The sequence below is a fragment of the Fringilla coelebs genome (assembly GCF_963513975.1).
Source record: "Fringilla coelebs genome assembly, chromosome: 18".
NCBI lineage: Eukaryota > Metazoa > Chordata > Aves > Passeriformes > Fringillidae > Fringilla > Fringilla coelebs.
Genome location: NC_140044.1, coordinates 1848278 through 1875801, shown reverse-complemented (window position 1 = coordinate 1875801; position 27524 = coordinate 1848278). Strand labels below are relative to the sequence as shown.

General features: G+C 43.3%; 1 protein-coding gene across 2 annotated transcripts; it reads left to right on the top strand.

The window, feature by feature from the left end:
* On the top strand, window positions 1-26957 carry ZNF217 (zinc finger protein 217). 2 transcript variants are annotated; one of them, XM_084217687.1, is made up of 6 exons: window positions 1-58; window positions 13838-15639; window positions 17713-17838; window positions 18662-20245; window positions 23496-23619; window positions 24808-26957. In XM_084217687.1, the coding sequence occupies exons 2-5, from the start codon at window positions 14241-14243 to the stop codon at window positions 23603-23605; spliced, it is 3219 nt and encodes a 1072-aa protein (XP_084073813.1). In that variant the 5' UTR covers window positions 1-58; window positions 13838-14240; the 3' UTR covers window positions 23606-23619; window positions 24808-26957. The 2 variants fall into 2 exon arrangements, with proteins under 2 accessions (XP_084073813.1, XP_084073814.1); XM_084217688.1 differs by lacking the exon at window positions 1-58 and adding an exon at window positions 515-736.
* Window positions 26958-27524: the final 567 nt, after the last annotated feature.

The following is a 27524-nucleotide window of genomic DNA, read 5'->3' as shown; positions in this document are numbered from 1 at the left end:
GTTTACAAACAGTGCCCCGAGCGCGGCGCGGCCGCTGCCCCGCGGCGCCTCGGCTCAGGTGAGGCAGGGCTGGGGGGCACCTGCCGGGGGCTCCGGGCCCCTTCCTCCTCCTCCTCACCTTCCCCGCCCCCCCGGGGGCACCTGCGGCAGGCGCAGCCCCGTCCCTCGGGCGGCCTCTGCCGTGAGGGGCCGGTTGTGCGAGTGAGCGCGGGGGGGCCGCTGCCGCCGGCATGTCTGAAGGGTTTGGGGCGCAGCCGCCCCCCCCCCCCCCACCCCGGTTGGAAGCGGGGCTCGGAGCCCCCCCCGTCCCCGCGCTGTCCCGGCGGCCGCGGGGGACGGCAGGAGGAGGAAGGGCGGCGCGGGGCCGGGGGGGCGGAGGAAGGTCCAGGTGTGTGTGGCCGCGCCGGCCCCGCCCGCGGCCGCAGGTAGCGGCCCCTCCCGCCGCCCCCTCCCCAGCGCGGGGCGGGCGGAGCGGCGGCGCGGCCGGAGCCCTTCCCCAGCTCCCTCCCACCCCAAAGTTCGCGCTGGCCCCGCGCTGCCGCCGCCGCCGCGCCGCCGCCCCCTCCCCTGCCGCCCCCGGACGGGGCCGCGCTGCCATCCAACACCTGGGGGGTCGCCGGGCCCCCCCGAGGCGCCGCGCCGGGCCCGGGGGCCGCTCTCGGCCGGGGTGGGGGTGTGCAGCGACAAGAGACTATTTCTTTGTGAGTCAAAGATGTTCCTGGAAGAAGGATTTGTAGTAAGTGGCTCATGGGGCGGAGGGGGGGCTTGTTAATGAAAAGTTTATTGATCCTTTTTGCCAGTTTTTGTTTCATTTACCTTTGTCTTTCAAAGACCAAAGCCTTCCTGATCATTTCTTTAGCATCGTGGTTTTTTTTTTTTTTTTTTTTTTTTTTTTTAAAGGGGAATAGGAAGTTTAGAAAATAAATAAATAAGCCTCAACTGACTTCTTAAGCAACAAAAGAGGTTGCCAGGCGAGGACAATAAAATTCTAGAATATCCAGAGATTGGATTTCATTCCTGTTCCATGATGCCCCCTGGACTTTCTGATTTGGGGTGTGAGGCTTTTTTTGTTTGTTTGTTTGTCTCCCACACAGAAAACCTGCACCCAAAGTAAGGTCTGTATGTTCTCTAATGAGCCATCCCATAAAATGTGCGGTGTGACTCCCAGTAAGTATTTGAATTGAAGTGTAATAGTTTTGAAGTGGTGGGGAACAAAAATCTTTCTGTTGGGTTATTGATCTGCTGATGAAAGGCGTTTGAATGTGAAAAGGGTTTAGTTTAGGGGGGTTGTGTGTTTAAAGGGTTTTTTTTTTAAGGCAACTTTTTTTTTTTCAATTTTGAAATGACCTTGAGAGGTTTAAAACTACATCAGTTTCTACCAGTGGGTTTGAGGGGGAGGCATGAGCAGAAGAATCTAGTGAAAATCGAAAATAGAAATAGGAACTGAAGTATAGCTGCAGTGAAATATTTTCTTATAGAAGTATGTGAAAAGGGAAGTTTTTGTAAGAATCTGTGAAAAAGAGGAGAGGGAAATAACGCAGTTTCAGATGCAGGGAGGGGGGGAGAGAAGGGAGCATATCATTCTTCACATTTTATTAGGCCGTGAAATGCAGGAGTGATATGATCTGGAAGACACAGAAATAAAACGCCTAACTACAAGTTGAATAGCAGGCATTGACTTGCTGACCAACGCTTCCATGCTTGGTGGGGGCTGGTTCTGGGGCTGCAAAGGTAGCAGAGCACAGGGCTATGACAATGGCTTGCAAATGCTTTAACGCCATGTTTTATTGCTCTTAGGAGCTCCTCTTAACTGGAGGTTTGGGAATACGACTAAGACTTTAATTTGGGATGTCCACACTGAGGTTTCAGCCTTTCCTTGGATAATAGAAAAGGACAGTTGCAAATAAGTGGGATAAACTGCATTCTTTGGCAGAGGGGGAGGGAAGAGGGCGAGGGTGGAGGAGGGTTTTTTTTCTTCCCCTTTACTAGTTCTGTAACTGAGTCAATATTTTAAGATCTGTAGCAGGAATGTGGCTTTGTGATCACTGATCGTTCTGCAACGTGTTTTTTTTAGTGAGCAATCTCGTCATGCTGAGCATAATACTTGGATTTTCGATCTCTATAGGCTCTTCCCTGAAATCAGCATCTGAGTTTTCAAGTTTTGCCTTTTAAGTTTTTCAGGGTGGTGAATATGAAAAACAAATAACTTTAGAACCATGGCGATTACAGTGATTATTGATTGGCTTGGCCTTCAGCCAAGCAACTCTTCTGCATGCAGCAGAGTTGCTGATTTAAATTCTGTGGATTGTTTTTCATAAGTTAGCCTTTTTTAATCTTTAAACAGCATATATGGCAGTTGAGGAACAGTAGATCAGTTTTTAGTTAAGGTTGTTCAATTATGTCTTCATCGCTTTGGAGTTGGTTGAATGACTTGACATGAGATTAAGCACAACAAAAGAAAAGGCAGGGGAACAACAGCTGCCTTCCAGTACCAGAGCTCCAGATTCTGAGCAGTTCAGCGTTTTACCTTTTACTGTTACGTGGTGTCAGGTTTAAATGTGAATATTTCTATTCCCCTTTGCGAGAAGCTCAGGCTTGCTGATAACACATCAGCCACTCAAAGGCTGGATGTTCGTGTTTTGGGGGTTGTTTGTCTGCTGCATTTTGCAGAAAATGATCTGAGGATCTGATACTGAGCAGTGAATTGATCTCATTAACTTTTAAGACAAAAGTAGCAAACAGTCCCCACTAGTTTGTACTTGTTTAGTTACTGTGTGGTAAGAACTTTAAGGTGTGTCCTTAATGGCAACTGACGATTCTTGCTGCGAAGCCTTGTTTATTTTAGGTAGATGTTTTATACAGAATTTCCAGTGGGACAAATTACTCCACTGACTGCACTTATTCTTTCTGAAGGCTGACTGTGAGCATAAGAGAATAATTTTGCCATGCTGCAATCAGGCTATATTTAAAAATTGAAGCCATTAAGTTTTGCTGTGTATTTTAAGGCTTTTCTTACTTCCTTTGTTTAAACATTCTCAAACAGTGCATATCATAGATGAGTTTAAAACACTCATATGGCACTGTTGGGGCCGAATTTAAAATTAAAATGAATACCGACGTCCTTGTTGATGAAAATAGAAAAAGCATTTCTTTAAATAAGTGGATGTTTTCTGGTTTTGAGTGTGGTAAGGAGGCTATATTGGTGTCTTGTAAACAAAGTTTCATATTAAGTAGTCTTTAGAGAATGGCTTCCAGGCTTTGCATTAGAGGATTTCTTTCTTTTCCTCTTTAAGTGGATAATGTTTTTTGGTTTTGCTTTGTTTTGGTGGAGGGGTGGGGAGAGCAAGATTTAGGGTAGGGGCTGGAAAAGAGAGGAAGATAATAAACTTTAGCACCTTTTTATCAGACTGTCTTACACAAAAGGCTACTTGATTCTGGTTTCCCCTTTCATTAGATCACAAAAATTCCTTTTTGAGCACTTATTCTAACCTTCAGAAATACCTCCTCTTACCACGTATTTTCATTTAGAACTATGCTGATGGATTAATACCATATTTTATACAAAGTGCTAAGTTATTACTGTAATCAGGGGGAAATTATTTTAAAAGGGAACTGTGGCTTTCACTTAGACTTTCAATCCAGTGATTACAGTAAACTTTTAGTTACAAAAAAAAAAAATCTGAGAGTTTGCAATTAAGAAGCTCTGGGGAAACGTTAAGTAAATTTTAATTTCCCTTTGTTCTTTGGGACTTTTTGTTGTCCCAGCTCTTTCTAACCTGAATCTTGATTTGGAATGCATTGTCTTAGGAAAAGATTCCATCCAGTGTATATGTAAATACACTCCCTCTTTCCTGTGTTATGAAATGCTGGCATATGGAAAGAGCAGCCCCCCTTTCCCCAAGGTAAAATGGGCTGAGCTTTCTTTTCTTTGCAAGAAGCTGAAAGAAGAGTTTGACCTTTGAACTCAGCCTCACACTTCCACGCTGCTTTCAGGATGATTAAATAACCAAGGATATTTGCCTGTGTCTTATGCTTATTTATCTCACTTTAAATGTTGTAATACTTCACTGTTGAGGTATTGTCTTTAAATATACCAGGACGAGCCTTTGGGTTGCAGCAGGGCTGCCATGTGCCAGCTCAGCTCTCACTGGGGACAGTCTGCATTTCCAACCCCCCTCAGAGCCTTCCCACATCTCATATCGGCATGATTTGCAGATTGCTTTTAACTTTTAACCGACTTTGGGGCATTTCTGATCACCCCCCCGCCTTTCTAAGGTGACTTTAGGAAAAAAAAAGTTTTTCTTCCTGGTGCATGAATGCGCTGAGGGGATTCTGCTGACTACTGTATGCGTGCTTTGAGAGAGATGTGACTCATTCCACAAGAGATTTGCAACTGAATACAAAAGTAAGGAAAAGGATATGACCAAACTATGTAAGATTCTCAACACATGTTGTATTTTAGGATTAAAAAAGCCTTTTTCAGCCTAAATTTACCTAGGTTTTTATGTTTTTCCAAACAGAAAGTTGTTCTCCGTAAATAATTTGCTTTTAGAGATCAACTTTTTTTTTTTTTCCTTCAGTGAAATTGCCAAATAATCTCCTTTTGTTGCTGATGAAGCTTGTTTATGCCAAACGTGGGTGTATGTCAATGGGAAAAATACATAAAAACTTCTACTGTTATAATCATATGACTTTGGTCAGAGCATAGTTTATAGCTTATCATAAATCTAGCACTCTTGATTCTTCCTCCTTTTTTTTTTTTTTTTCTTTTTAAAGCGGTGTGATAAGAGCAGACTTTGCAGTTTCAAAGTAGAGCAGTGTACATGCTGGGAAAAATGAGTTTGAAATTAAAAATATAGGTGACATACGTGTTTGGAAACACAATGAGATGGAATTGCTTATCAGGCTGCCTCGAGGATTTCAAAAGAAAGTACAAGAGGAAATGTGGGTAGAATATGCAGGGAAATCAGGGTGACTTCAAGACTGGAGCAGAAAACCATCCAAGCAGAAGTGAATAATTGACTGGATGGTGCTTTTCTATGTGCTGCAGATTTTATGTAACTAAAAGTATCAAAGTCTGAGTTTGTTTATGCGCAATAGGTACACTTGCATTTCTCACTGTAATAAAGGGAGTGCAGTGTGCTCTGATTGAGCTGCATCAGGGAAACTGAGGCCTTTGTGTTGGGCCTGCACTTTATTGTGATGGCAGAGAGCTGGATGGGTGGAATCCTGGGGGTTCTCTCAGCCTCTCTCCCTTGGTACTCAGGAAAAAGCAATTTAGATTTGCTTAGATTTACACCAAGCCCTGATGTTTGGTACAGCGTAGGGAAGATGGATGTAAAGGTGGCCTACAGAAGCCTCACCTTTCCTGTTTGTTTCTGACTTTTTTGTTCTTACACTGGTAAAACTGGGGTCTGAAATTGCCTGTTAGAAGGCTGTTTCTTGCAGATGCTGCCTTTGCTTTACAGGCCAGCTTGGCCCTGTGCAGCCCAGGCTGTTGGCTACATCACACATCCCTGCAGCCCACTGCTGAGGGGGAACGTAAGGCTGGGGAGTTAAAAAGTCCCCATCAGTCTCTGGGAGATCTCCCACCTGCATGGGAGAAGGGAGGCAGCTTTTGAAAGTGTGTTTCCATCACTTTTCTATTTTAGTACCTTCAGATGCCACTCCAGGGGTGACTGAACTACAGGTAAATGTCTTTTCCCTGGACTCTGTACCTTCTTCCATCTTTCAAGACTGCCTTTTGCAAGCACCTAATTGTGGTTGTGTTTGAGAGTGACAACTTCCAAGTGCCCTGCAGAGGACAGGGATCAGATACTCCTTCCAAGGGGCAGCTGTTTGAGCTCTGCTGGGTGAGAGTTGGGTTCAGACTTGAAGCCAGGTGAGAGCACTAGGGCACATTAATAGTCTTAACAAAGGGAACTCCTTGGAAGTGACCACTTCTCTCAAATTTAGGAATAGTAAAATAATCTTTTCCTGTTATTTTACCTGTACTGCTCAAAGGGATGCAACTTGCCTGTAATTGCTACAGAGGAACTCCTGGCTCTTGAGTAATAAGGAATTAAGTCTAATTTGGTAAACTGAATTTACCACTTCTTTGTAGTTGTGGCTGTTGGAGAGACCTTACATCCCTCTGCCAAGAAGTAAAAATCTCAAATTTGCTTTTAAGGTCTCTGAAAGTACCTTCTTTTAAATGAAAACCAAGGCTAAACATACAAGGCAGTCTGTGTAAGGTGAGACTGACTCAACAATAAAAATGTATCACTCATTCCACCGAGAGCCTTTACCTGCTGTGGAGAGAACAATAAACTGTTTTGTAAGGTAAGGGGTCATTGCCAGTTTAAGTGCATGTAACTTCTTGATTTAGTGAAGTTGCATCATCCTACAGCAGTGGTGAAATGTGTCCCAGACTTATTTAAAATGGGATTATTCTTGTGTCTTACAGCTTTTCTACAACAGGTATTGGGCACTTCTGTTGTCTAAAGTACACTTTGGTTTTGTGGCTCCTGAGAAATTTTCTCCTAATCGGAGGGAAAAAGGAAAAAAAATCTGGCAGTTTAAGCAGTCCTTCTGAATTTTAAAAGTCAATACTTACTTGTAGTGCTTCCTCCTTTAATGCCAAGAATTAGTCTCTTTTATATTTGCTCTTGCTCAGTGGAGGAAAAACATGTGCAGAATGCTGCAAGCTTATACGTTGCCTGCTTTAAAAGGCCTAATTACATCCTTTGATAGAAGAGGCATTCAGTTCTCTGAGGAGACACACTCAGCTCATCCATCCTCTGCCAAACCCCTGGTAGACATATAGCCTTCAAGAAGAAGGGACTCTACAGGAAAAGGTTTTTTAGAGAAAGAGGATATCCTTTGTTTTTATTAGTATAGATGTCTGAGATGGGGGGAGGGAGTTTTCCTAATATTGTTCATTATTAACTATGAGTTATTTTCCACTGGTGATTAAAATCCTGTTTGCGAGGCTTCAGGGGGAAAATGACTCGCCTGTGTGTCTGTTTTATCTGACTGCTAAAGGGCTTTCAACACAAAATCTTTCTGAAGTGTGTGTGCAGAAATGCTTGGATAATAACAGTCTCGAATTGTGTGTATGTCTCACTCTGATTGTGTTTTTGTGAATTGGTTTAGGGTCACTGTGTTGGAAATCTCTGGTGGTGTTAGAAGGAACTATAACTGAGCGTCTCTCTTAGAGGGGATAAAAAGGATAAGCCATGAAAGAGTTTAAATTTAGGATAACTTTGAAATCTTCAAGCCTGAAGGATGAAGACTAAGGAGGGGGACTTAAATTTGCAGATGGAGGGAGTGGAAATTCCAGTTTAGGGTCATCTTTTATGTTCTCTTTTCAACCTGAACATCTTAGTTTTGATCTTTCCTGCAACTGAAACAAACAACTCTCTTCCTCCCCTTCCTCCCCCTGAATCTCCATTTCCTTTACAAGTGCTTGTGTTAGTTCTTTATCAGGCTGAACTGTTAACAAAGTATAAAAAAGTTTTGTGCTTGCACAGTTGGTATAAAAGGCTCGGTGTGGAGACAAGCAGCACTGGGATCACTCACGTGCTCCTCCACTAACACAGAATGCTCTGGGAAGTTGTGTGAAATGATCTACTGTTCAAGATGGGAGTAGCTCTTTCCCTCCCTAGAAAGCAGCAGAATGCCCAGTAATGAGGAATAATTCTTGGCTTCTGTGCTGCTCTGCAAAGTCAGGTTTTATCTGGGCTGACTTAAATAACTTTCTGGTGTTGTCACTGGAGTTGTGGGCAATGGACACTTGTATTCTTTGAGAAATAAGGTCATGGTCTGTGGAGCAAACACTGCATCATCTTCCCTAAAATCAGGGACTATCCCTGTGTCAGATGGGGTAGCAGAGGCATTTGTGCCTGACGGAGGAAAGCCCCTCCTGCCCCAAGTGTGACACACGCTTCTGCTGAAGCGCACAGAGGAAGTTCTGTGGCTGCCATGAACCCCTGCTACCTGCAGAGACAAACCAGAAGTTTCACCGTGGACTTTGGAAATCTGACTCACCTTTTGGGACAGTTGGTGAGTGAGAACCTCACGATGACACTTGGCTTCGCTATCTGACCAAGTGTGGGAGCTTAGGGATGCCAGGGTACACCAGAACTGCTCCCAGCACGGAGCTGGGGTCTCTGGTGGCTCATGCAGACACCACACTCAGTCAGGACACTGGAGGGGCATCCCAAAATCTGGAGCTCCTAAATATTGTTAGGAACTATTTTAGGGTGCTATTTGTGCTTAACTTTGTGGGTGTGGTGCAGCTGCCTTAGCTTTATGCAATGATGTATATGTATATTAAAAAACGTCCTAAATAAGTTTAAGTTCAGCCTCAGCTCAAGTTTTAGTTGAGGATTTGAAGGTGTATTTATGCATGAGCTGCTCTGCCTGTGATCAGTGTTACACCTGAACACAGCTGTGCCCAGATAAAACAGGTAACATACGTAAGCTAGTTTTTATTTGTGGTCCCAGTGAGGTGGTGTTAAAAGTGATGTTAACTGGTTTGTTCTATCTGTGGTCCTTAGGTAGGACTGGAACAACTACAGTAAATCTTTGAAATTGGAAGTAAAAAAAAGGTGTTAAACTTGTAATTTCCAATAAGCAATAAGCAGTATAAAATCTATTTACCAGCAATCTGTTCTGGGGCATAAATACACCAAGAGGAAAGAACAGTTCATGTAAAATGACTCTTAATATCCTGAAACTTCTTGAAACATGAGGAAAACTGTAGGGTTTTTTTTAAGTGGAAATGAGAGTTGCATGTAAGTTTCTCAAGTTCAATAGACCCAGTAAAAATTAAGGTGGTTGATTTGCAGCAGCTGGAAGAAGCTGGTCAGCTAAGCAGTGATAATTTTGCTGCTGGCCTTGAATTTGAGAATCTGGGTTTGGTCTGAGTTTTTATCTGCCAGAGAAGAAAAGTAACTTCGCTGTCCTGGATTTGGCTGTAACTCTTCAAGTTTTCTCACTTCTCTTTTTCAGAAAGTGTTGCAGCAACTACTTTAACTTCTGTAATTGTTCCAGGTCGCTTTTAACAGTTTAACAATAGTTTTGCAGCACTGAATTACCAAAGAATCGCTGTTTATCCTGAAACTTGCCATGCAACTTTTATTCCCAGTGCCTCTGTAATGTATTTAAAATGGGAAATTCAATGGTTAGACTGTGCTATTCTCTGAAAGGTGTGTCTAGAGTTCTTGTTACATATTCATGGAAATTTTGAAATGCAGGAAGTAGAAATGCAATAAAATTACTCCTGATAGGTCATTTCCCAAAGAAATCTTCAAGACTATGTAATATGTTGTCTTGGGTTGTGTAATTTAATAAAAATAAATTAAATTTCTCTACAGGCACTTAATTAAACTTTTCTCTGTTTTAATAATCCATTTATATGCAGCAGGGTTTTGGTGTGGTTCTTAGGTTGTGTGGCAAGTGCAATGAAAACAAGATGTTCTCATCTGTCCAGTGGAATCTTTATGGGTGTTTTGTGGTGTTTATAAATATAATGGGTATCGCTGTGAACCTGCTGAAATACTCAGCCAGGGATGACTCACTTGTGAGCTGAAGTGTGCTAAATGCTCAGGCTAAAGCTTTCCCAGTAATTTTATTCTTTCTTCTCAGTTGAAATATATTTCTAGTTGCATCAAGTGCAGTAGGTGGCACCCTAGAACTGAGGTGGATTGGTGACTCCAGGAGAAGTCCAGGGGAGCTGTGCAGGCTCCTCCTGCCCTGCTCACTTCCCCCGGAGCAGCCCCTGGAAGCTGTGGGCCCTGGGCTGGGCAGGAGGGGCAGGGGGGCGTTTGCAGATGGGCAGGGAAGTCGCAAGTGGAACTTCTTGCCTTGCTCTGTGAGGGGGATAAGTCATTTTTTATTTTCAACCTTGAGTTCATCTGTAGCAAGTTTATCGCTTTTCAGCTGTTGGAAGGAAGGATTTCCTGTTTTGTTCTGTTCCTTTACTCAGTATCTCTGATACTGGTGTGTCCTTTTGTCTTTTGAAAGTGAAAGAAGGCACAAGAAATGCAGGTACTTTATTTTATTTGCTGAGCTCCTGCACAGACCTTCAGCCATAGTCACAGTGTTGCAGGTTGTCCCCTTTTCCAAGGAAGCAACAGAATTGAGGCAACTGGACAGTTTTCCTGCTGCCTCCAGGGTTTTGAATAACAGGAATGTAATTAATCAGCGTTTTTGGTCCTCAAATCCAAGGCATATATCTTCAGTAGGAAGAAAGGTTTGCTACTAATGGATAAAATCCTGGTGGGGATATTTGGGTTGTAGTTCTGGCATGTGTTGACTTGTCTGAACAGCGAGAGCATAAAATCCTGCCTGCTTGTAAAAGGCATGGATCTAATCAGAGTGAAGTGTGTAATCACCAGATACAGAATAAGACTTGAGCTTTCTAACTCACCTCCTGACTCCAGTACTTGTATTCTCTCTTCTTCTCAGTTTAAATACATTCTTGTCTAGTTGTATCTGCACTTTCCCTCAGAAATGCTACCTGCAGTTTTTTCCCAGCCTGTAGCTGCTCTCTCCTGTGTATCCAAGAGCAAGAGCCACAAAGAGGCATTTCAGATTCCTGAAACAGGAATATCTTGCTCTGTTTGCAGTGCTGCCTAGAGGATGAGCTGTGGCTGGTTCTTAGGACTGTTCAGAGCCTCTCTGAAAAGCTGTGAGAGCAGTGAGCAGTCAGCACAGCTTGGTGGAGGCTGCACAGTGCCCTGATGAAGTCTCCAAAGGGCTTCAAACCTATTGATAGCCACCAAAATTGGCCCCAAGCTCCTGTGGAACTCCTGTCATGACTCAGGTGTTGGTTGTACACTCTGTGTTTGTGTGGTTGTGAGGACAGGTTTTGTTTGCCAGACAGCTGAGATGGGATTGAAGCAGCCCTGTTTCCAAAGACTTACCAGAGATGATGTTATTGATTGATGGAGGTGGAGTTTTCACCCACCCATGGCCAGCCTGGGACATTGCCTTGATGTGATCTTTGCCTGTCGCTCAAATTCTAAAAAATCCTGGAGCTGTGGCTGTCAGTGTTGGTTTTACCCTAGGCTGGGTTTGGGTAGGGCCATGTGTGGTGGCCCATGTTAAAAGGAGCTCCTCTTCTCCCCCGCCTCCCCCCAGAATGCCACGAAGAACAGGGCACTGAGGGTGGATTTTGCTGTTTCTCATCTGTTTCCTTTCTCCAGTGACCTTATTCTTGTTGCTCTATTGTGTGTTTGCTGTAGTGCCACAAAGTTGGAGTGTAACGAGCCTTAATTGACTTTTTCTGTTTGTAGACATGAGCAAGGAAGTAGTGTGGCTGCTGAGTCCCAGCAGTTTATGTTGTGGGACTGCGGGCACTGCCCTTTGGATCTGCCTTCATGCCCCAGAAATGCCTCTTGCCTCTCTCTAGCTGGATTTTTACACTTCTTCCTGCAGAGCACTTCCCTATGGCTCTGAAAGCAAATGCACTCAACTCTTAAGTTTGTTCCACTTTTTTAATCTTGCCTGGATTGTTTTTTTGAAATTTGAAACTTAAGTTATTTTCAGGCAGATGCTCACTGAGCTTTGCTGTAGCATGTTGGGTAAAAAATACCTTTTAAAACTCCAGTAGAAATAAAACAAAAAGGCAAGTTGAAACATGAAGCATAAAACATGCTAAGCAGCAGCCTTTGATATGTTTTCTCCTGATGTTTTACAAAAGGGAAAAAGTTTTTTGAATGCTTGAGCTTCAAACATTGGCTCTGGCTCCTTCACCTGCCTATAGGGAGTGAGGGAAGGTCTGGGCTGAGTGGGGAAGGGAGAAAGGCAAAGGCTGCAATAGAAGCAGAAGTGTCACCCCACACTGAAGTGAACCTGTCTGTTACAGGAGGTTTTTGATTCATTCTGCAGAGAGGAAGTGTTAATCATGGCAGTGATGAAACTGAAAATGGGGATAAAGGGCGTAGTTAGAAAAGAGACTTTGGCTGTGGAAAATGCAGGTTCTGTCGCCATCAGAAGTGATCTGGTCCCTCTTACACCCCACCTTACCCTGCAAGATCCTGCATTTGTGTCTAACTTGGGGTAAGTCTTTGGTCCAGGCCAGAAACAATTTAGGATTAAAAAACCCTATACAATTCTTGATATTAATTGTGCTGATTGTGTCAGCCTGGGTTAGAGGACTAGGCAGTGAAGAGACTTTAAACTTTGGAGAAACAAAAAAAAGAAAAACGAGCAGCTGGCAACAATAATTTTCTCCTGTTACTGGCATTCTGTTGTGGTGGTGTTTTATTTTCTATTTTTACCCATGTTCATTAGGCCCGAGGATCTTACGGACTGTGTGATGGGAAAGGAGGTGCTGACTTTTCAAATTCAAAGCAAGGAGTGTTCTCAGGGCAAGGCTGCAGGAAGTGGATGAAGTGTTGGACATGTTGGATCCATGACTCCTGCCAGTGTGTGCTGATGTTTCCTTCCCCAGCTGGTTCTCTTGCCTGGGCTGATTTCTACTGAAATGGTTTAAGATTTAGTGGCTCAAGACCACTTTTTCTGTCCAGCCAGCTCTGATTAGAAATAGCTGAGAATCAACTGATAATCATCTTTATAGTGGAAAGCTGGCAGGCTCAACTATTGCAGGGCTGTGGTTGAATTATTGTCCTTTCTTTGGGTCAAATAAAACAAAATGCTTCCTTTTTTTTCCATCTGAAAGCAAGGCAGAGGTGGAAATTGAGGCGAATTTTAAACCCCAACTGGGTCCACGCTGTTTTCTGCTCTAAGAGTTATAGAGCATAATGTATTTTGGGGTATATTAGTTTAAGTCATGTGGTCACTGGCCAGCTGGCTCTTAGGAAATAATTTGCCAAAGTTTGAGTCAGATTTTGAATGTATTCTTTTCATTAGTTATTACTTTATTTGGAAATGTCTCAGAACAATTCTTCTGCAGTTTATGTTAGTCTTATGTTAGTTTGCTAGACTTTACCCAAAAATTTCATCAGCTGGAGCCCTGAACTCCACAAAACTCTAATTTGTCAGCCCAAAGTGGTGGCCCATGAGTTGCTGCTAACAGGCATTATAACTCAGTAGACTTAGAGATTTAAATTGGAGTTGTGAGTGACTATATTATTTATAACTGTTTAATCTTGCGGAATCTTTAACCTTCCTTTGTGAGTATAATCAAGAATTCATTTTTTGTTTTACGACACTTTAAAAGTTAAATTAAAAGAATAATGCTGTTTTCATAATGTAATAGTTTGCCTCTTGGATGATTTAAATGCTAGATATAAATACTGTTCAAGAAACAGTATTATTAGTTCATACAAAATGTTGAGATGTTCTTACCATACCAGCCCAGAATTGTCACAGGCATTGTAAATGTGGGTGATAGGGAAAGCTTTGAGTAGTGGGACTGCTGAATGGTTCTTAATACAAAGATTGTGCTGACACTCCCTGTGTACCAGGACTATAAAAGCTGATGCCAAGCTATCTGGTCTTAAAAAAAAAGGTGTTTTGCTTAACAGCCTTTAGAGGACAAACAAGTGAAGTTCTGCTGTGGTTTTACAGGTTCAAGGAAAGGTTACTTGGGCTACTGCATTGTTATGAGTTCAGGAGTGCACTGAAATATGGTTTCAGCAGCATTATATAACTGAGTAAGTGCAGGTTTAGAAGGGACAGACAAAGTCTAGCAAAGACATAACAGTTGTAAACAGAGGGATGTTCAAGACCAAACTGTTTCAATTGTGGCAGGTAGAAAAGTTGGCTCTTAAAAATACGCGTTCTTCTAAAGCATTTGATCCTTCTCAGCCCTAATATTTTAATTATTTGGGAGACAATGCTTCTCTTTTGAAAAGTCTGATTAACTCTTCTCTCTCTTTCCCAGGTGCTGGAGTTTCTTTGTGGAACTGAACTTGGCCTTGAGTGTATTTTACCCAATGCAACTATTTGAAAAGTTTGTGTAACAAAACTAAGTGCAACTGACTGTATCTGTAGACTTGAAAAATCTGAAGAAACAATCCAAAAGAAACCTCATCCCATCTCTGAGCGAATCTTTGGATTCTTTTGATGGGATGTGTGAAAGCACATAAAGCTGAAGAAGAAACAATTTTCTGCTGGTGGAAAGAAAAAAATTAAAAATTATTTTCCTGGCAGAAGTTTTCCAGCTGAGCAGACTTTTGAGCACATGTTGGAGAACTGTACAAGTGTCCTTACTGTGATCAGGGAGCACCCCCAGGGAAGTGCAGGCTGCCATTAAGAGATGTAAAAGGGAGCAGAAGGGAGGAAAGATGCCCACGCAGCCTCTCCTGGCATACATGGACGGACCCGAGGGAATAGCCAGCGCCGTGGGAGCCCAGATGGAGACCAGCGATGCCTCCATGACCATCAAAGGAACCAACACCATCTCCTACAAAAGCCTGCAGGAGAAGTTCCTGCTGCAGGCCGAGGGCTGCATGCCCCTGGACTGCATGTTCTGTGACGAGACTTTCAAGCACCCTGAGGAGCTGGGGAAGCACGTGCTAACTGAGCACAGGCCCACGTTGTGCGAGCCCGCCGTGCTCAGGGTGGAGGCTGAGTATCTCAGCCCTCTGGATAAGTGTCAGGTAAGAACCAGCTCACCTTCACCCAGCAACGAGCAGGACAGCGAGGAACTGAGCTGCAAAGTTTGTGGGCAAACGTTTGATAAAGCTTTTGACATTGAGGCGCACATGAAAAAGCATAAAGATTCTTTCACATATTGGTGTAATGTTTGTGGGAGAAGATTTAAAGAGCCCTGGTTCCTCAAAAATCACATGAGAACGCACACTGGAAAACCTGGTTCTAGAAACAAGCATCAGCAAGGTTCTGAAGGCCCCATAACAATAAATGAGGTGGTGCAGGAGCATGTAACTGAAAATGTAACGTCACCTTACAAAATTTGTATGGTTTGTGGTTTCCTATTTCACAATAAAGAGACTCTAATTGAGCACAGTAAAGTGCATACCAAAGAATCAGTTCCCAACGGTGAAAGCCCCCAAGTGACTGCTGAAGTCAATGCAGAAGAAACACCTCAAAACCAGGAGTTTTTCCAATTCTTGAATTTAAGACCAAATTCAGTTCCAGAAAAGGACAAAGTGCAGAAGCTTGCGAAGTGGATTGCTGAGCTGGATCCTTTCACCACGTATCAAGCATGGCAGCTGGCTACCAAAGGTAAAATTGCAGTTGGCCATGGGCAGATTAAAGAGCCAGGGCAAGAAGGAAGTACAGACAACGATGAGTCATCTTCAGATAAAGAAGAACTCTGTGAAATTTGGAATGCAAATAAAGGTAGCCAGGCTGAAACTACAGGGAAGTCAAAGGTAAATAAAAACAGCAGTTTCACAGGGAATGGTAACTTAACCCAGGACAAACTGAAACATCCCGCTGGTGAAGTGCCTTCTATGGAGATGGATTCTAAATCATCCCAGAACAAAGAGAAGCCAACCCACTGCTCTGAGTGTGGGAAAGCCTTCAGGACATACCACCAGCTGGTCCTTCACTCCAGAGTGCACAAGAGGGACCGGCGGGGTGATGGAGAGACTTCCACTGCTGCCAGGACCTACTGTGCAGACATCATTGGGAACCTGGAGGAGAACGGGGCAGCAGAGAGGATGGAGGGAGGCTCTGAGGATGGCTCTGAAGATGGCCTTCCAGAAACAATTCATTTAGGTGAGTAGCACGGGGAACGCTTCAGTTTGAAGTGGCTGTTACTGAGAGTTGTTTAGGAACTCCTTAGAGCCAAGGAATGTGTCGTGCTTTTTCGTTATCTTTTCAGAACGGGATAGGAAATGTTAAAAAACTAGATAGGGAATGTTATGGTGGGGGAAAGGGAACAGAGAAAAATGAGAGTGTAAGGAAGGTTTGGATGCTGCCATTTTGAGGTCTTTGAAGTTGTGTTGGGGCTTCTTGCAGTTACTGCAGTCATTGAAGTCAATTTCATAGCAATGAGTTGAACAATTGGAAAAAGTCACTGTTTACTCACCCCTTATCTCTAACTTTACTGAATGCTTTGGAGTGTTCCATATCCCTTCTCATCCTGCACATGTTTTTTACAAACATGTATTTTATGAGAAATAATTGTGGTTTTACTTTCCTCTCCCCTTTATCTTCTAAGGGCAAAAAATGTTCAGTGCTTGATAGCAAGCAGTTTTTGAGGTTCTGAGAAGTAAAGAATAATTTAAAACTTTTTTCTGTCTAACTGCAAGTTCAGTGTTTGTTTTGAACAGTAATTTGAAAGCCTAAATATCAGAACCAGCATGTTTGAATCATTTGTGTAAGGCCACAGGCTGTTAATATATGTCGACCTGTATGTAAGAAAGGTGTATATTTAACTCCTCTGCCTGGAAGGATTGCTGACAGCATGGATGGACTCCATCTGTACATTACCCAGATTAATTCTGTATGTCACAGTGTCTTAGAAAAGCAAGTGATACTGAATGATTCCTTAATTGAAAAAGATTGCATGTCAGGGGACAAAAGGCCTGGCAGAAAGTCTGCAGCTAATCTGCGGTTCTGTGTGTGACATGCTCCCAGCCGGCTTTAAAGAACAGACACTTGCATAATCTCAGGGCAAGACACGGCGTACAGAATGTCCTGGCACCCACACAGGCCTGACTTGGCCATTTCTGGTAATGTGCAGCCCTTTATTTTGCCTGCAGGAACAAAGGAATGAAATGATTACCTAATGTGAAGTTGCTTAGTTTGTTTCTCAGTGCCTTATCCTAAAGCAGAGCAGATTTTGGTGTGAGCTGCTGAGTCACACCTCTGGAGACACGAGCTGTTTGTTTAACTCACCAGGGCTGAGCCATGCAGCATTTCCAGGAGAGACACTTTCCAGCAGGCAGGAACCTCAAAGAGCTCTTTCAAGTCTATTATAGATCCGACTTGTTAGTCACGCCGAAGGTCTCCTTCCTCCCAAGGTTTCCAGTCAGCCCTGCCTTGGCTGCTTAGTGGAGCACTCTGGATTTTCAATGGGAGCTGCAGCGCAGTCGCTGTGGCTGCTGGTGGTGTTTGGGTGAATTCTCTGCCATTCCGCTGTCCCTGCCGCCCTCCTGTGGTACCTCCTGCCTCTGCACTGGATGGCACTGCTTGGGCATCCCTGGATTTATTCCTGGAATACCCAGGGCACCGTAGGGACGCCCTGGCACTTCCTCACTCCATAATAATACATCATCAAATCTAAGGAGCTTGTAGGAAATACTCCTCATCAAATCTAAGGAGTGTCGCTTTGCAGACATTCCATTGATTAGCACATAAATAATACAATTATTGGAATTAATTGAAAAGAAAAGGCATATTGCCTTCCCTCCACACCTCTCTGTGTTTGGTTGTCGTGCACAGAGCGGGATTTTAGTCTGAATCATCCCACTTGCACCAATTCAAACATCCCCTTTAATAAAATAATACTGTTATAACCTGTGTGACTATTTGAGATGGGCCATTCTCCACCAAGGTTCTGTAGGTCAATAAAGAGAACTTTTTTTTTCTTCTTTGAATCTTGTTTGAAATCTTATTTATTCTCTGGGCTCCTTGGTCACTGTCACCGACCGCAGTGTTGTGGACAGAAATCTCTTTAACTCTTGTGGTCTTGTTACTCAGAGTGCAGCAAAACACAGCAGAAGTTACCTGCAGAGTGTAGAATTTGACTGCAGTTCAGAATTTTATGTTTATCATTAAAAAACCTGTTTTTAATAAGCAAATTTGCATTTGCTCTTCGTAATATGCCTGTATTTTCTCCCAAAGATAAAAATGAAGAGAGTTTGGAAAGAACAAAAGTTAAAACCCTTGGGACCTCCAGAGAATGCAGCTACTGTGGAAAGTATTTTCGCTCCAATTATTACCTCAATATTCATCTCAGAACTCATACAGGTAAATGGGGGCTACACCTTTTGGGGAGGGGAGGGAAATCTGCTGAATCCACTTGGATAGAATGTTTGATTTTGCTTTTGAAAAACAGAAACTGCCTTCAAAATTGCTGATGTTAAGAACAAAGTTTTCTCTAATTCTAAACAAAATTAAATAATTGCAATTAAAATCTATTTTAATTATTTATATAAGTATAAACGGTTTTAAATAATGCTAATTGCATGAAGTATTGTTAAAACCATATATTTTAGTTTTAATTTTTTCTGTATTTAGTGGTATAGCAAAAGTTTAGGGTTTGGTTTTAATTTAAAAACCAGCCAATTTCTCAGGTGTGAAGTTGGTTGTCTGCCAGCTGCTGCCACCTGGGGAAAAGCTGAGTCTCTTTTTCAACTCAACTCCTTGTTTTGCATAGCCAGACAAACCCTTCCTGCTGCTGCCTGTGTGTTCTTGGGGGGCAGCTCTGTTTCCAGCTGAGCTGCCCCATTTGTGTTGGGAATAGGGCACTAGTGGGATGATCAAGGGCTGCAGCTTGTTGGGGTTGACCCAGAGTTCCACTCCTTGCTTATCTCTGCCAAACACGTTGTCAGCTCCCATCTCCATCCACAGCCAGCGTGTGGAAACATCCCAGCACAGCCAGAAGATGTCACTGTAGTTAGTAAAACCATTAAGATACTGTTGTTTAAATGTTTTCCATGAGTTTGGGACTTAGGAGTGCGTGGAAGGGGAGAGAAAAATCAGTTTTAATGTTTGAGTCCACAGTGTTCCCTTGTGTTTGTGATCAAGACTTCAAATCTCAGAGTGATTTACTGATAAATTTGTGTTGCAGGTGAAAAGCCGTACAAATGTGAATTCTGTGAGTATGCAGCAGCCCAGAAAACTTCCCTGAGGTATCATTTAGAGAGACACCACAAGGACAGGCATGGTGACAGTGCAGCTGATGGGAAGGGTGACAGCAAAAGTTCCCTGCGGGGTCAGGAGACGGCGCTGTCACTGGCTGCTGATGCTGCTCCAGAAACCAAAAATCTGAAGAGGCTTTTTGATGGTGCCAAAGATGCTGAGAGCTGCCCACCTGCCAAGCAGCAAAAGGAAGTTCTGTCCTTGAGCAGTGCAATGGGCAGCACAGTCTTTTTAAAAGTAAAGAACAATTCCAGGGAATCGAACAAAGGTTCTGTTTGTAGCGGTTTGAATCAAGTACCTGAGAACATGCCCGCTCCTTACCCGGAGAAACTAAAGGCTGAGAAGGAAACCAAGGAAGCTCAGCCTAAAAGAGAGAGAAAGGCTTCTGTGGCATCAGAGGAAGATGATGTCCAGTACATCTGTGCTTTTATTGGTGGGAAAAATGTGAACAATATGCAAGAATGCACTGACAACTACAAACGCAGACCTGTCGTGGACTGTCACGAGCAGCCCTTGGACTTAACCAGTAAGAGTTCCCAGGAGTGTTCAGTGATCTCAAGCAGAGGCCTGCTGGCCCCCAGCACCTGCCCCTTCTGTACCTACAGGACATTTTACCCCGAGGTCCTCATGATGCACCAGAGGCTGATGCACAAGTACAACCCTGACACTGTTAACAAGAACGGCTACAGGAGCAAGGCCGTGGCCAAGGCCCGGCGCACAGGCTGCCCCCCGGCCCTGCTGGGCAAGGATGTGCCTCCTCTGCCTCTCCATCCCAATAAAAACAAGGCTTCCACAAATCCACAGCAAAAGCCACTGCAGACAGGGAAAGCCAAGCAGTGTGCCCCTCCTCAGAACAAAGCCCCTCTCTTCTCCATGAGCGAGTCAAGCAGTACAGCCCCAAGTAACCTCAAGTTTCATAAACAGCAAAGTAACATTGGAGCTCAGGCAAACAACTACAGACAACCTCAGCAAGAAGAAGTGCACTCCAGTTTCAGGATCTCTCCAGTACTGGACAGAGTAAAGAAATCTGACTATAAAATCAAAGTTCTGGGTGCCCCAGTGACTCAGTCTGGTCTGGTCAGCAGCAGCATGAATGGGGCTCTGGAGTCTCACCTCAATGAACCTGGCTGGGCTTGCCAGCGGGGGAGAGATTATCTCTGCAGTAAATCTGGGAGCAATGCGAGTCTGGACTACGGAGAAAGCTCTTCCAAGCGGATGAAACCCTCTGTGGTAGCTGTGGAGCACCTGGACTCTCCGCTGGCTAATTACAGGAGATATGAAATGAGCAGATTTCACGTTGCAAACAGATATGCAAATCTGCTACCTCAGGAATACCCTCGCACCAAACCCACATCCTCTGTTCTGCCAACCAAACAAGGGCTCCTCAGTGCAGATGATGCTGATCCTCCCAATGCATTGACTGCTCTCAAACCCTATGAGCCATACAGCTCTGGATCACTTTATGCTTCTTGTGGATCTAGCAATGGCCAAGTCACCAGCTCGACAGGAGAAGGTACAGTCCCTCCTTCCTCCTCTCGCACCGCTGCACAGGGAGGGGAATGGCAAATAAATGAGTGTGTGCCCACCTTGAAACATTGAAAATACAGCTGTACTTGGCATTTCACCCAGCTCAGTCAGTGCTTGGATTTTAAACTTCCAGGTTCAGCAAACCCCTGGCTTGGGGAATTAGGTGTGGAAGGGCTGAATTTTAAAGAGGGATCTGAATTTCCTCAAGTTCCCCCTTGCCCTCTGCCATGGGTTTCTGATGGCAAACATGTATTGTTTGCTCATCAGAGCACTCCAGACATGTTGACTAATCCAGGATATGGAATGAGACTTTCTGCTTAATGTGCCAGAAGTCTTGGACCATCTGGAATATTAATAAAACTTTTTACCCCCCCCAAAAAAAGCCGCAATGGACAATTGTTCCCTTTAAGAGCAGAAAAGGATGTATTGCAGATTATAAAACTGATGTAAATGTTAAATTTCTGCTCTTCAATGGGTTATTTTTTTTTTTATGTTTAACTTCTAGTAGGAACAGAATACTTTGTTAAATCAAGACAACAGATTTCTGCTATTCTAATTATGGTGTAGCAATGCTCTGTGGAAACTTCTGGGCCTAGCAGAGATAAATGATTTGTGATGTATTGGGAGAACTCTGGTACTTCTGCAAAATACATGCTTTTTGTGTTTTGTCTTTGGTCAACATTTTCAAAAAGTCAGCAGGAGGCCAAGATTAAAAGGTGCTGGGTGATACTTAAGCAGTTGTCTGACTATTTGTAGAAGGTGGTATTTATGACTTGAAGCTGAGCTCAGCATGGACTTAGCTACAAATACAGGACTTTGAATTTTGAGACGAAGATCCCATTATAAAAATGAATAGCCTGTGTGGGCTGTGTAGTCTGAAAGTCTGTGAAGTTCCTGAACTCTGAATGCTCCCATTCTCTGGAAGCAGTAAAGTTGCTCCTCTGAAGTAGTCTGGGATGGTAACAAGCAGGGGTGTGTTCCCCCAGGTCAGCAAACTGCAAATACTGAATCCACATTAACTTATGAGGCAAAAAAAAGGTATTTGCTCACTCTGTTCTGGTGTTTGTTTGCTTGTTTTAAGGCTGTGGGCTTCAAAAATGTATCACATATAAATAATTTATGTTTATATATAAATATGCAAGCTTTCCTAGTGGGTTATGGGAAAGGTGAGGGAAGGTGTCCCAGTTGTGTGCCCAGGCTGGGCAGGGAGTGGAGAAGGAAAAGCACCACAGCTGAGTCACTGAGGGGTGAGGAAATGGGGTTAATTCCTGCTTGGTGCAGGGCTTTGGCTGTGCACCCTGAACTGCTGTGAGGAATGCACAGTGGGCACTGGGTAATGCACAGGGGTGGCCAGGAGCAGAGAAGGTGCTGTCCTGGTGATGTGAGAGGGATCAGTGAGTGTGTGGAGAGATGGGGAGGTGCCAGCAGCATGAGCCAGGGCAGCCTGCTGCAGGAGCAGCTCTGGTTTTAAACAGTGGCTTCACTGGAATCCACCTGGTTCTTCTTTGGGAAGCTCCACCTGGGCCAGAGAAGTCTGGGCTGGGCTCTGCTTCCTCTTCCCTGGTGCCAGCCTGGAGACACTGCCCTGCAGTCAAGAACTTTGCACTGGTTCTGTTATTTAGAGCCCTCAGAACGGTGGCTGCAGCTAATTTGACAGAACTGTTGTCATGGAAATGAGAATTTCATTGTTCATTATCCGGTCCTGGCTCAGGGAGAGAAAAGCAACTTTTCATGGAAAGGCTCTGAAACGAGCCCCCCTCTGCTGGGTGTTCGTAGCAACTTCCATAAAAGCCCTGGGCTAGAAGATGTAGGTTTGTAAGGGTAATTTCTTGATTTTCAACCAATTTGCTCAGAAGTACCCAACCCAAACCTGGATAGTTCTTGAGAAGGGTTCAGGGTAAATGCCATGCCACCTCTGTGTCAGAATGTTATTGTGTGTGGAGAGCAGAGATAAAAGTTTCTTTAAATTTTTTATTTTTTCGTTAAAAATATGAAACACAACAGTTTCTCTTGACTTCAGCTGTGTGATACAGGTCTGCACCTGCAGAGTTGTGCAGGTGCAGACCTGCAGCTTTCTGCCCTCTCTTCCTCTTGAACGCTGCTGATTTTATAATCCATGATGTCAAAACCTTTTTCTGAGGGCCCGTGTGCCTTGTGGCAACATCCCTGTGGTGCCCTGAACGTGTTCTGTCGCATGTTAAATGCTGGATCAAGTTGTCAGGAGAATATGTTCCACTTGGCAAACTTGATTAAAGCATGATGCCTTCCCTTATTGCTTGTAAGCTTTGCCATCCCGTGTTGCCCTGAAGAGACAGAAACATTCTGAAACCACTCAGTTTGTGTTATTCTCAAATTAGTTGCCTTTGCAATGGCAACATGTTATCAGGGATAACCTGTTGGCTGATTGATTTGGCAGAGGCTGCAAATTAAAGACAATTGCTCGTGACACACTCCAATGGCTCCGTGGATTCTGTTGAAATATTAATTTGGCTGTGCCATTTTAATTTAATTAAAGATCAGGAGTGTTTTTTCAATGCTGCACTGGAAGCTTTCATGGAATATGGATGGCAGTTGGGCTTTTTGGATCCTGTGGGAGTAATGATTCTGGACTTTTTGCCTTAATTTTATGAAGTGTTTTTGACTGCTTGCCTAAGCTAGTAAGACTTAATATGGAACAGGCATTGATTTCACATCTATAAATGTGAATTAATGGTCTCAGATAAACACAAAACTACCTGTACACTAGACTGAAAATCACTTAACAAAGGTCTGCAAGTAAATGTGTATTAACACTCCTTAAAGTGTCAGGAGTTCCATGTAATCCTCGCTGGCAGCAATGAAATAGCCCAGTTTGCCTCTCAAATACTCGTTGAAAAATTGAGTTTTCAAACAAATACAGGAACTGAATTAGGCATTAAGGGTGCAGCACTTAGACCTTCTTAGGTAGGGCATCTGCTGTGGGATGAGTTAAGCAAAGACATTTCTTTCATACAAGTAAAATGAGTAAAATTTTGAGCTGGACATCACTTGGATAAAACTTACCACAAAGTTGTTAAATTATCTTTTAATTCTCCTTGTATTTATCCTGGATGGTGAATTTCATGTAATAGGAATATCTAGATTTTTGAGGCCTGATTGTGAGATGATTTGCCAAGGTATTTTGGATTCTGGATGCTGATGTGGACCTGAGAGGAGCAGGAAATAATGCTAACGCCCTTAAATGACTTTTTTTCCAGGAAAGAGATCAGTGTCATACCAACACTTACCCAGCAACCTGCTGCAGAAGAGAAGTTACGAGCCCTTTGTGGGGAACACACCCTTCAGACCCAGTGACAAGAAGAACTGAATCACTCCAGAACGGTACACAAACCTTCTGAACTAATTGTTCCTTAAATGTTGCATGGGGTGCTGATGGCATCAAAGGTTCCTGCACAGCATGAGGAGAGCTTGTGAAAGTCTGAGCCTGAAAAGATAAAATTTTCCTCCTTTTAAAGTCACCAGATGCTGGGGTGGCAGCACTGATTGTTTGGAGTAGTGGTAATGGCCTCTTTGATAGGTACAGGATGCTCTTTTTTGAAGAGAAATGGGAGGGTAGCACTACATAAATACATTAATTAGTTCCAATTCCAGTGGGGAGTGTTCAGTGAAAGCCAGGAAGTCCAAGTTCAGTCAGTCCTTGAGGGTGGAGGAGCAGGAGTGGGAGGAGGTGCCTGTGACACAGTTGTGGGTGCTGGGGTTGGTGGTTGGGCCCCCTGAGGATGCAGCCCCTGCTGGGCACTCAGGGCTCCTCAGCCTCAGCTCTGGGCTGGCTGAGTCCAGGGGGAAGGGAAGGGAAGGGAAGGGAGGCCTTCCTGACAGCTCCTGGGCAGCTGCTCCCTGTGCTCCAGAGGGTATCCCAGATGGCTTTCCCTGTGCAGCAGAGGGAAGGGTGTGACCCCTGGGGAGGGAGGGCAGGTGAAAGCTGTACCTGGTGCTGTGAATTCATCTCCCCAGTGCTGCAGCTGGAGCTGAGACCTCAACACCCTTGTGCCTTCATTGCTCAGGACAGAAGTGCCCTGCAGGACTGGAAATAAATAGATCTATTTGCCTTTTTCTAACCCAGGGCTACAGAGCATTTCCCTTTTAAGGGGAATACTTAAGGAGTATTTCTGGAACGCTGTAGCACCTGAGCCAGCACAAATGATTTTATGGAAAGATTTTGGGAGCAGAGCTGTCTGACATTCAGTTGACAGCTTTTAAAACACTTTTATTTCTTTGCATTCTTCTCATCTTACTGCTCTTATTGTCCTCCTGCTAAGCATAGGTGTGTCTGCTTGTGTTGTTAACTTGATTTCATGCCTGAGATTCTTCTTGGGGCTGAGCGTCTTCCGAAGTAGATTTTATTTGCCAGATAAAAGCTGGCAATCCAGACTTCCATGGAAGTATCAATTCTTTAGCAAGGACTTGGAATTCCCTTTGTTTTAAAGATACTCCTCACAGCAAAAACTGTACTGTATTTTAGAGCTGTATGCCACAAATTTATATTATTCCTCTTTTTTCCCTCTCCAGGTCTAAGGACACAAGTGCATATTCCATGGAGTTATACCTGCAGTTCATCCCCTGAGGAAGAGAAAATGGTGAAAGCTACTGAACTAAGCTGTGATTGTACTGTATATAGAAACACTACAGTTTTATAATATTGGTTCTTTTACATTTTGTACCAAATAGCCATACAAAGGTAGTCTAAACAGTTGGGTTATGAAGGTGTGTGGAGAATGTATATCTTGACCTTGACTTTTGAGTATTTTTCATTAGAATTAATTGACCAAATATTAGGTAGGAGTTCTATTTTTACATACTTGAGCGCTGCTGAAGAGTTTCTCTTGGAAAGAATATATATCGTTGCACCTCAGGTAACCTGTAAATAGTGAAGTTGAAAATCCTGTTGGCGTAATGCTCCTTTTTCATAAAAGTGAAAGTTTCTCATCTGTTGGTTTTTTTCCTGTTGAACTATGTTAGTTTTTTAAAAGTTCCAAATAAACTGTCTGAAAGTGTCCGGTTTATAAATGTTGTGAACATTAAAGCAACGGTGCTGACATTGATCTGCCTTGGCTGGGTGAGGACCAGGCCGTGCTGGAGGGCTCTGCTGCTCCGGGGCTCTTTCCAGCATGGTTTCAAATGCAAGCATGAGGCAATACTTGACATTTTGGATTTCCTGAAATGTGGCTGGATTCTTCTCTTGGCACTGGTTGATGTTCTTCAGAGAAGCCTCTTAAAAACACCTCTGCCACCATCCAAACAGAAAATCCCTGGGACTTGCTTGAGAAACAATAATAATCTCCATGTTTCAAATGTTTGGTTCTGTACTGAGCTCCACACAGTCACATTTCAAGAAAAAAAACTCCTTTGCACCTTTGTCCAAAGCTGTAAAGTCTCAATAAGAGCCTTGAAATACGAATTTGGGTTCTGCAGACTGCAAAAGGGATGTGGCTGTGATGGAGCCTACTTGACTGTGCTTGGAAGCTTCTTGATGTCAAGTTTTAGCATCTTCTGGGTGTTTAAAATGAGTGAGAAATCACCTGTAAATGGGAGAATATCTCCTTTTATTTTTTTGTGAAGACAACAAGAGTTTTTTCTAATGCACATGCAGTTTAATTTTTGTAAAGGGAAGATGGCCAGTTACCAGCCAGTAAAGCAGAACTGTTGCATATTTTAACTTGCCTTCCTCGTTTCTTCTCATGAAGTTGTAGTTAAGAGTTAATTCCTTCTGTACCTGGCTTTGACTTCCATATATTTTAGTAAAACAAAACAATTAAATATTTTGCACTGTTTGTTTTTCTCTCTTCCCTCTTACAGCAAATGTAAAATAGCAAAACCTAGAAACTCTTGTTTTTTCATTATGCAACTTGAGATGTTCCAATTGTCTTGGTTCCTGTAAATGGGACTGGTTTTTAATGTCTCTGTAAACTGGCAATGGAATGAAGTGCTGTGTATCAGGAAATTGTACACTATTGACCTGTTTTCCTGTTCATAAGCTGAGCCATATGTACATAATCTAGATTTTTGTTTTCCTAGTTTTGCACTTTTATAGCCTATTTTTGAAGATGAATTCACTTGGAAAAGGGTTAATCTATTTTTGTGTGTGATCTCTCCCTGTCCCGGCGGTGCAGGGCTGGAGCTGCTCTGCCTGTGCCACACGGGGCAGGGCTGCTTTTTAACGTGTTGCAGCAAACAGACCTAAGGCTTGTTTGTTTTTTAATCTCCTTCATGCTGGTACAGTTTCCCTCAAGGCTTTTTTTGGGGTTGGAATGGAAAAATGGACCTGAAGACTCCATTCCATGGCAGCATCACCACACTTTGCCCATCAGTATTAACTATTGGGATACTACTGGTTTTGTATGTTCCTTTGGAAATAACAGTGCATATATAGAGGTACAAATTGTTGATTTTTTTTTTCCTTTTTTTCTTTTTTAAATGTATTTATTTCATTCCATTTTGTTCTATTTTAATTGTTGGAACCGGAAGTCGGCAAGCAGCAGGCACACATTACTCATTTAATTTATGATGTATTTCACTTTAGTTGAGTATATTATTACATGTGGATGTAAATATAGACTTGGTGTTTTGCAAAACTGGTTTCTGTGTCTTGCTTTTAAGGCTTAAAAGGAGTTGCCTGGAATTTCATGTTCACTTGACCTTTCACCATCCTCGCAGTGCTGGGGGAGAGGGAGAAGCTGCCAATAACCAAATCCAAATTCATGTTCAGTTACATGAAAATACTGAGTCACTCCCCAGAAAATCTGTCTTGAAATAAGGAAGAAACTTTTGCTTTCTTCTCTTGCAGTTATTTTCCTTCAAGAAAGGAAACCAAGTTATTTTTTCTGATAGTAACATTGAGAGGAGCATTAATTATGTTTTTTATTGTGAGACTTCATAACTTGTATTAAATTATTATGAAGTTTTTAAACCAAGTGTGTTCTGCAAAAATTTCTTAGGTCTGTTGTGTTCTTGGAACTCTGAGGTGCCAGACCTCACCAGCACCTCTGACCACATCTCAAAACTGAAATTATCAGCTTGGAAGGCATCTGGGGGAGACTGGTCCGAGGCACCTCATCCTTGGGAGAGAGGAATTTCACCAGTGGGAGCCCCAGTGTGAGCCAGCCCCATTTGGGGGCACTAATGAGGGGAGCACTAATGAGGGGGCACAGTCTCCTGCATGTCCAGGCTGGGCTGGGCTCTTGCTTTAACAAAAACAGCTCTGCTGGGGAGGGTGAAACCTTCCAAAC

Excerpts from the sequence above, each read along its gene's own strand:
- ZNF217 (XM_084217687.1), top strand. The coding sequence starts at position 14,241 with ATGCCCACGCAGCCTCTCCTGGCATACATGGACGGACCCGAGGGAATA. Across the intron at positions 17,839-18,661 it reads TCATCTCAGAACTCATACAG|GTGAAAAGCCGTACAAATGT; the intron begins GTAAATGGGGGC and ends TTTGTGTTGCAG. Across the intron at positions 20,246-23,495 it reads CACCAGCTCGACAGGAGAAG|GAAAGAGATCAGTGTCATAC; the intron begins GTACAGTCCCTC and ends CTTTTTTTCCAG.